The sequence below is a fragment of the Lathyrus oleraceus genome, chromosome 1 (assembly GCF_024323335.1).
Source record: "Lathyrus oleraceus cultivar Zhongwan6 chromosome 1, CAAS_Psat_ZW6_1.0, whole genome shotgun sequence".
Lineage (NCBI taxonomy): Eukaryota > Viridiplantae > Streptophyta > Magnoliopsida > Fabales > Fabaceae > Lathyrus > Lathyrus oleraceus.
In genome coordinates, this window is record NC_066579.1 from 311776165 (window position 1) to 311786478 (window position 10314).

Consider the following 10314-nt stretch of genomic DNA (forward strand, 5'->3'; position numbering starts at 1 on the left):
GCATATTCTTGATACGTGTCCACTTTCTATGAACAAAATGTCCGAGAGGGTTATCTTTATATTAGTATAAATAGCATGCTCATGCATTGTAATTAAGGTTGAAAATTCATGTATTTCTCTATAGAAATGGAGTACTAGAGTCAAAGAGCAAAATAGTTTATGAGGAACATGTCTGAGTCTGTGTCCCTTTATTTCATTATTTTCATGTTTCCTTAATTGAAACATTTTGTTTTAATTGTCATTTACTGCATTTTCTATTTAATATCATTTATTACATCTTTTGTTTAATATCTTGATCCAATCTTTTTCACTATTAAAGTTTGTGTCTATTTTGTCTCCGTATATACATTCACATTCAATTCACAAACACTTTCCCTTGTATACTTGTTTTGCACATATTGCTTCTGAGATTTTTCGAGTTAATCTCACAAGTGAACTAAACTCGTGATTGTTTGCTAAAAAACACCTGCAAATGAATTGGCACGCCCAGTGGGACCTTTTTGTGCCATTTTTTTACTTTTACAAGAAAGTCTTACATTACTTTGTTATTTCCGTTTTCACATGAAAATACTTTTAATATCTGGATTTTTATGCGTCTAAGGGGTTGTAGGATTTTGGCTGAAATGGTTCCTCCAAAACTACTTCTCGTCCCCAAAATGATGCTCCAGACACAGAATTATATGTCATATCTACGATTGGTACTGCAGAGACATCAAACTATGTCAGAGTAACATGTCCAATCCTAAGCCTAATAACGACTTCAACGTTATTACCAGGAGCAGTAGTCTCATTACAACTAGTAATGAATATCCCAACTGTCCCAAGGGATACTCTGGCTGTTGTAAGGGACCTTATTCCCCCTTATGTCTTAAGTTTTATGCTACCTCCAGTTACTAGAGATTACCCATATGAGATTCCAACTTCCATTATGGAAGGTTTGTAGAGTCACACTAATGTGTTTGTAGATAATTCTTCAACAATAACGTCACCCCTAAATCCAAATTTGGCGTCATGATTTTCCATAAGCAACCCTGTAGAATGGAACAACCACAAGGAGGGATTGGATATGTTCCTCCAGATATGTCAGCCTTAACCATGAGGGAAAAAATGCATGAGTAACCACAAGATGGTGAACATGCTTACACAACAAGTAGGTATTGTGTTTCATACATTAATTTAGAACACAACCTAGAGTTACCAACAATTGGTCCACCAGATGGGTAGAATTATTGACTTTTTTGGTGTGCCTCAAGCGTCAGTTATACCATTGTCTAATAATCAGGTGTGTGTCGAACAACCTCCACCAAGGGTAGTCAAAGGGAACCAATACCAAAATGTCCCAGATATAGTTATGGTGCAAAGAAACCAAGATGTCGACCAAGTGCTTAGAAACGTCAAATAAAACAATTTTGGGGGATAAAACAATATAACTAATGTGGTTAAACAGATTTTGGCCTAAAATGGCCTTAACATTGGCCTTCATAGGCCCAATTACGTATCTCTATTATCATAATACGTGAAACAAACTGAACTTTCCAGGGGTTGGAAGGTCCTCAAATTCACCAAATTTGTTGGTGACACTAATGAGTCCACAGTTAAACATGTCGTTGGGTATCAAATTAAAGCTGATGATATAGTCAACAATGAAAATTTGAAAATGAAGTATTGTCCAAATTCCTTGGCAAAGAATGATTTTACGTGGTTTACCATATTGCCTCCACATTCCATATTTAATTGGAACCAACTATAAAGGGTGTTCTATGAGCAGTTTTACATGGGCCAATCTAAGATTAGCCTCAAGGAGTTAGCCAGTGTGAGGCAAAAGGTGGCTAAAACAATAGGCGATTACCTCAAAAAGTTTAGGATAATGAAATCAAGGTGCTTCACTCAAGTTCGTGAGCACAAGTTAGTCGAATTGGATGCAAGGGGTCTTATTTATTCCATCATGAAAAATCTAGACACCTAATACTTGAGAGACATATCCCAACTAGTAGACAGAGTTTGACAGGTCGAACGTCTGAAGGCTGAAAATGCCAGGTCGTGTAAGTATCATAAAAAAGAGAAAGTAACAAATGTCAAAGTAGACGAAATATAAAATTTGTATGATACATATTGTGAGTATGTCGAAGAAAGCATGATTAATGTGGGAGAGTTTAAGCCAGAGCCTCCTTATGTATGTAAAGTGCCAAAACCTTCGAATGGAAAAAATCCTATTGAGCCCAAAAGTGAGAAGTTTGTCACGAAAACATACACGTTCGATGTAACTGAGTGTGATGAAATATTGGATCTTTTAGTCTTTGATGTCCAAATCGTAATCCCTAAAGGGCTTAAGACTCCCCCATTAGAGCAAAGAAAGAAAAAATGTTTTTCCAAATTTCATAATTTCCTGGGCCATAAAACTTTTCAATGTGTTCTTTTTAGGGACCTAGTGCATAATGCTTTGAAAGACGGGAGGCTAAAATTTGCAGACAAGCAAAAGCCTCGAATGGAGGAAGAGTATGATCACAAATTTGAAGAGGCTCTCCTTGTCGAGCCTGTAGACATGGTGGTGGTTGATATCGCTGATGAAATTAACACGAAGGAGGCCGAAGCCAGCTATGGAGATGAGACGAAGGTAGTTTTTCCTAAAGTTGAGGAGGAACTTATTATTTTTTTGAACATATGTAAGATGAAAGACTTTAAGGTCATGTTTTTCCATGTTGCAGTGTCGTTTTCAAAAGGAGGCTGTAAAGGAGTTGGTAAAGGTCAACCCTAATAAATCAAGAAAAAGTGGTCGACAAGACAAATAGAGTGAGTTTTTCTTCAACAAGAGGGGAGTGCTTGAAAAAACCCAAAAAAGCAAGACATATGTCCTCATTCCAATGTTCCCCCTAGGGAATGGATTAGACCTACATGAAGATCAGCTATTGACAAAGGCAAGTGGAAGTTAATAGAATTTGGTATGGGATCTTCGTACCACGACAACTCCCAAACATCTAAGAAGCACTCTTATGTTTCCAAGAACTAGATGGGGAAAATCACATGACTATAGTGCAATGGAGAAGGCATCAATGGAGTAACAAATTTTCCTTCGAAGCAGAAAGTGCGAGTAAAAGTAGCAGTATCCAAGCTACAACTGAAAGTCAAGTTACAAGAAAGCCTGTCAGCAAAGACTTTTTCCCCCAGTGCCACCTGTGGCAAAAAATGAAGAACCAAAGACAACAATAGGTAAAAATGAGGAATTGGTAAGCAATGATTTTGACTCAGTGTCGGAGCATGAGTTGGATATAATATGCAACATGATATATGTGTTGCTGTTAGAGTATGATACAATTACTGAACTAACTGAAGAGGAATGTGGATTGGATGGAGAAATGGCAGCTCACAAACCTTGATGTTATTATGTTATGCATGATGGCGTTGTCAATGAATATAAGGCCATATTTGAAAGGCTTGGCATGGCTATACAACAACATTTGAAGCCTTTATATATAAGGGATAAACTGGAAGGTGTCAGGATAAATAAGTTTTTGGTAGACTGTGGAACCTGCATTTATGTGATGCCACATTCCTTACTCAGGAAAATTGGAAAGTACAATACAGATTTGAAACCCAACAATATGGTTTTGTCGAACTACAAAGGAAACACCAGCAAACCCTTAGGGGTCATACAAGTAGACGTGGTTCTAGGAACCACCACTAGACCAACTTTATTCGTGGTAACTCCAACTAAGCCAAATTACAATTTGTTACTTGGTCGATAATGGTTACATGGGGTAGGTTATGTTCCTTCTTCCATGCACCAAAGAATCACAATCTGGAAGCCTAACGAGATTGTGGAATATATTGAAGCAGATCAAAGTTTTTTCGTGAAGAGGTAAACGATATTGATAGGAGGAACTTTAAGTGGCAACTGGAGAATATTTCTCCATGTACACCCAGAGGAACATGTTACGACTTCAAAATGGCTGATGTATATTACTCCATAAGGCTAAATCCTATGCATGGCTTTATATGGGAGTACGAGATAATCGGGGGCTATAAGAGATGGTCTGAACCAGATGATAAAGATGTCTGAATCAAGCACACTGCTCGAATTTCAGCCAATGTGGTTGAAAACAAAATAATAGTGGCCTTGGAGGCCGAATCTCAAGAATGATGGATGTCGAAGCCATAACATTTGAATTTTTTCAAACAAAGTAAATTTGCTAGAATGGCTAGGAAATAGCTTCAGAAAGCCACATGCTCAATTGTATATACGATGATAAGCCTTTGGGGTTTGAAAAAGACCCATTAACCTCAACCAAAAACTTGCAAGCTCAAGATTCTTTGGAAGAGGTAGATTTAAGAGATGGTACGACTAAAAGGCCGACCTACATAAGTGTCAAACTCAGCCCAGGCCTAAAAACACAAGTAATCAAGGTTATGAAAGAATTCAAAGACTACTTTTGCCTGAGATTATGACGAGATGCCTAGACTTAGTTGGGATTTGGTGGAGTTGAAACTACCAATTAGGCCTGACAAAAGGCCAGTAAAGTTGACCCCAAGGAGATTTGTGCCATAAGTCATGTTGAAGATCAAGGCATAGGTTGAAAGACTGCTCAAAAACAAATTAATACAACCTGTCAGACAAAGATGTGTCCAAAACGGTGTTTTGGTGCCCTGGGGCCCTAGGCATGTATGAGAGGGTGGTGATTCCATTTGGCCTGAAAAATCCTAACGCGACCTACTAGAGGGAGATTTTCTAGGCTTCGGGGTCCGTAAGAAAGGCATCAAAATAAACTTGAACAAGACGAAGGTCATAATCAACATAGAGCCTCCGACAAATAAAAAGTAACTCTAGTCTTTACTTGGGAAGATAAATTTTCTAAGAAGATTTATATCAAATATAAGTGGCAAGATGAAGGTTTTTTTGCCATTGTTACGCCTAAAGAAAGATGAAGGATTTAGATGGGAACCAGAACACCAAAAAGCATTTAAGGACATCAAGACATACTTGTTGAAGCCTACTATAATTTTACCCCCCACGAGAGACAAAATTATGAAATTGTACATTTCTGTACAATATTCGACAATAGGTAGTATGTTGACCCAGGAAGATGATGATGGCGTCAAAAGGGCCATAATTCTCTGTCGATTATTGAATGATACAGAAACTAGGTATAACTTAAGAGAGAAGTTGTGCCTTTCCTTGTATTTCTCTTGTATAAAACCGAAGTATTGTATAAAATCAACATATATGTTTGTTTATTCGCATTTTGATATTATCAAACATATGTTGTCGAAACCAACTTTACATAGTAGAATTGGAAAATGGGTTTTGGCCTTAACTGAGTATTATCTGACGTATGCGTTATTAAAGGTCATGAATGATCAGATTGTCCCTGATTTTATAGTAGATCATGCAATAATGGAAGTAACGCAAAACTATGTCGAGCAATCAACATGGAAGTTGTACTTTGACAGTTCTAGCCACACTAAATGTATCATTGGCATTATAATTATTAATCTCCTAAGGAATCCTAACTAAGTATAAATTCAAATTCAAGGGTTGTCGCTCTACCAACGAGGCTGAGTACGAAGCTTTAATAGAAGGTCTTACGATCTTGTTAGACCTGGGGGCAACAAGAGTCGAGATCAGAGGCGACTTAGAATTAGCGGTGAAGTAGTTTACAAAATAATACAAATGCATCAATGAGAATTTAGTAATGTATTTTATCAAGGAGAACTCATTGCTAAAAAAATCGACAATAAACATGTGCCTTGAATTAAGAGTCAAGAGGCCAATTATTAAGCCTAGATAGATTCAGGGTATAAAGTCTCCAAAGAAAAATTCGAAGATCTAATCGAAATCAAAAATAAATTGATTTTGACTAGTGTGTTTTCCCCAAAACTGTCAAAGTCAAAACTAGTGGGAGTAGAAGAGTTGGGTGACCTAAATCCTAAAATTTTGAATTTTTTTTCCATAGATAATCTGTCTAATGATGACTAACGAAGATCAGTTATAGAGTTCCTAAAAAATCCGGCAAGAACAACAGATCGAAAGATAAAATATAAGGCATTAAAATATGTCATCATTGGAAACGAGTTATTTAAAAACACGCCTAAAAGTGTTTTACTTAAGTGCCTTAGCGAAAGCGAAGCTTATTTGGCAATATTCAGTGCCCATAGTGGATCATGTGGCGCTCATTAAGAAGACCATAAGATAAAGTGGTTACGGTTTCAACAAGGGGTATACTGGCCCGGAATGTTGAAAGATTGCATAGAGTTTGTCAAAGGGTGTCAAGAATGCCGAAAACATGCAGGAACCCAAAATATCCCTGCTAACGAGTTACACTCAATAGTTAAACCTTGTCCATTTAGAGGTTGAGCATTCGATTTTATTGGTGAGGTTAGACCTAGATCATCTAAAGGTCATAAGTATGTCTTTATAGATATCGACTATTTTACTAAATGGGTAGAAGGGGTGCCTTTGGAGAATGTTGGCCCGGATATTGTGATCAATTTTATTTAGAGTCACATCATGTGCATGTTTAGGACTCCTAAGACTATAACCACATACCAAGGTTCAGTTTTCATTGGTCGGAAGATGGTTGAGTTTTCTTCAGAAACATGAGTTAAACTTCTAACATCTACCCCTTATTACGCCCAAGCAAATGGTCAAGTTGAGGCTGAAAACGGGATTATAATTGGCCTAACTAAAATACATGTAGGTCAGAAGCCAAACAATTTGCATAAGACTTTATATCAAACACGTTGGGTTTGTCGAACGTCTTCTAAGGAAACAACTAACTATAAACCTTTTTTACTGACTATCACATCTCAAAAAATACGATCCCTCGTGATGGTCACAGAAAAATGGTTCGAATAGAGTCGCCACCCAACTTTATTCATTCCAATGAAGGAATAGGAAAATATTGATAAAACCTTTGAAAATAGAATAATGGTCGTCGCAACCATATTTGGGTTCGGGAGTCGATTATACAAGGGGAAGGTATTAGCACCCCTCACGTCCGTTGTACTCAACGAGAAGCTTTTAGTCTAATTTGCGGTTTGAATGTTAGCTAATGTTATTTGTTTTCTTCAAGTGAATAAAAGATTGAAATGAGAACAAGTATGGAAACCTCAAAAAGGGAAAATGGGAGGTTTTTTATTAGTGTGCTCGCCAAGATCTCACAATCTCGTGCCTGCGTATCCTTATGGTGCAATAAGGAAATTAGAGCATTCGTAGTTCGGGGAATTACAGTTTGTTTGTATCTTTTAATGAACGAGTGTTTAGATCATGTTCTAAGGGTTAAACATTGGCTTTTTCACTCGCGGTGGAGACTTAAGCGCTAGTTTGTATATGCATTAGAAAGGGATGAACAATGTTCTTTTGTGAAACGGGTTTCAATCGCACGGGGGCGAGAAAAGATAAGTTTAATTGATTTCGATCGCACAGGGATGAGAAGTTAGGTTTGATTGGTTGGATATGTTTTAGGAGGGACGACGAAAGTTCAAGTTATATGACGCGTGCCAATTATTCAATTATTCGAGGGATGGTGAGGCTAGCGCCCTCATTCCTTTTTCGTCCAATTTGATATTTGAAAATTATGTGCGAAAGTCGAATATTCGTGGTAGTGAGGCGAGCGCCTCCCACTTGCTTATTCAAGGAATAATGAGGTGTGTGCCACCTATTCCTTTATCCAAGTTTATTTAGAGTGTTTTAATCAGAAGACAAAAAACCGAGCAATATGGCGAGTGTCATTCGTTCAATCATTCGAGGGATAGTGAGGCGGACGCCTCACATTCCCTTTTTCATCCGAAGTTTAATTAACAAAAAGATTTAATCATTTCAAGTAAGCGGAAAAGAAAACTCGGCGTTGATCGAGGGTTTATCGCATTAGTGCAAATGATTTGTGAAATGGTTTGAAATGATATGAGGTGCTTTGTAAAGAAAAAAGCTTAGTGGAATTTTGAAAAATGTACTTGATGTTGATCAAATACCTTTTATCTTAGTATTTTTAAAAGGTTAATTTTAATGGTAATTTTGTCTTTTTGGATTAACAATTATGCATCAACTAAAAATACAATAAAATAAACTAAAAAAATAAAGCAATAAAAAAGGTAAAAGAATTAATAAAAGGAAGGGGACACACTATCAATGCAAGAGGTAAAAGAATGTAAAAAAAACTAGAGGAAATAAAAGAAAGAACAAAAATAAATAAATAAAGCAATAATAGAAAAATAAAAAATAAAAAATATATACAAAAGACAAAAATAGACAGAAAATTGGGGGTGTAGCTAGGAAAATGCTCTAGGCCCAAAGAATGGAGCCTCACAAGGGTGCACTGAGCAATTAAGAGGTGTGAGAGAGACTTCATCTTCTCCAACCTCATATTTGGTTATTATTCTCATAGCGACAAAAATGGAAGAAAATGGATTTCAATGAAAACGTAAAAACACCATAATTTTCTCAATTTTTCACGGAATTAAGAAAATAAGTAATAAAAATTTATCTACTCGATTTCACGAACATAATATATTCAAAATCAGCAAATAAGCAACAAAGAGTTTCAAAATTTAACAAAAATGCAACAATATATATTTGCTTGATTTGACCATTTTATCCACCCTCATGACAAACGAACTATGGATACATGCTCGGGGTGATGTTGGGAAGTTATTGAATATATTATTATGTAAAATAAGCATCAATTTTCATTTGACCCTTTTTGTTCATGGAGGTTCAAGAACACTTTAAACTCTTGATTTTGAAATCAATTGAGTTTCCATACAAAATTGTGATTATTAAGGTACTAAATAAATAAAACAAGAGTAAAAATGCAATAGAATTAAATAAAGAAAAAACATAAGAGTTATTTAAACAACAACAAATTACTTTTGCTTATGGAGGTTCAAGAACACTTTTCAACTCTTGATTTAAAATCAATTGAGTTTCCATGCAAAATGGTGATGATTAAGCTACTAAATAAATAAAGCAAGAGTAAAAATGCAATAGAATTAAATAAAGAACAAGCATAAGAGTCTACCTATTCAATAAAAAGAAAGAAATGACTTGAAAGAAAATGAAGAGAAAAATGAAGAGAGTTTTGACTTAGTTTTTGTGAATGATTGGTGGTGTCATTTGTGAATGAAATGAGGTTTATTTATAGGCTCTAGAAAGGTTAGTTTAAGAATTATGCAAAGAGTGTGAGTGTCTTCTAGAAACTTATTTAATTAAATAGTGAATAATGATGTAATATATGCATGGAATAATAATGTAATATATGCATGGAATAATAATGTAATAAATGAGAGATATTTTAGACCTTTTAGAAACATTGGTTTTTATTTTATGATGCATGAAAATGATTAATAAAATTCAAATGGATAATTTGATGGTAAATCAAATGATCATGAATTTATTTTTTTCAAAATGCATAATGAAAAAATGCAATTTTAGTCAATTTCTTCAACATGTAAAATGTTGACTTTATGTTGACTTTTTTTTACTATAATGCATATATGAATAATTATGGTGACTTTATTTGATGATAAAAATGCATATGGCTAAAAATAAAAACTGGACAAATAGACTTGTATCAGATGAATTTAAAATGTCCAGACAAAATTGGGGCATGACATTGACATTTGGACATGATGTAGTGCTGCCTGCCGAGATAAACTTACAATTAGTTAGAATCCAAAGGCAAAGTGACATCACATCCAACCATTACTGGAGCATGATGGTGGACGATTTGGTCGACTTGGACGAAGAAAGGTTAGTTTCCCTAAACGTTCTTATTAGACAAAAGAAGCGAGTGGCTAAGGCTTACAATAAAAAGGTTAAGTCAAAGGTCTTTACAGCCGATGGCTATATCTGGAAGGTAATATTACCTACGGATCGAAGGGATAAAGCCTTAGGGAAGTGGTCACCAAACTGGGAAGGACCATTTAGAATTAGCCAAGTGTTTTCAAATAATGCTTATGAGATTGAGGAATTAAGTCCTGATAGTCGAATATTGAGAGTAAATGGTAAATACTTGAAGAAGTATAAGCCTAAGCTGCAAGAAGTCAGAATATCAAGAGGAAAATAATGTAGGAGAATTAGCATGCCAAAGTGGTGTATATTCAAAATATTCCAAAAATAGAAGTCATTACAATAGTTAATGTCCATTGGAAACAAGAAATTCAAGACTTCAATTTATTCTTCATTTATTTGAAGTGTAATCTCGTATGCTCAAGCTTCCTATAGATCATAAGGTATTCAGCCTTTAGTTTGTTCACCCCCCTCCAATAGGCGGGTAATATTTGCACATTCAATGCCCACATTGGCCTCTTCGACCAATTTCT

The 10314-nt window shown here is 35.7% G+C and overlaps 1 protein-coding gene across 1 annotated transcript; it reads left to right on the forward strand.

Annotated features, from left to right (window-relative positions):
- Positions 1–9578: 9578 nt before the first annotated feature.
- Positions 9579–10058, forward strand: LOC127104611 (uncharacterized). The gene has a single exon (XM_051041793.1). It carries the CDS (start codon positions 9579–9581, stop codon positions 10056–10058), a length of 480 nt encoding a protein of 159 aa, XP_050897750.1.
- Positions 10059–10314: the final 256 nt, after the last annotated feature.

Coding starts and splice junctions, on each gene's coding strand:
- LOC127104611 (XM_051041793.1), top strand. CDS start 9,579: ATGTCCAGACAAAATTGGGGCATGACATTGACATTTGGACATGATGTA.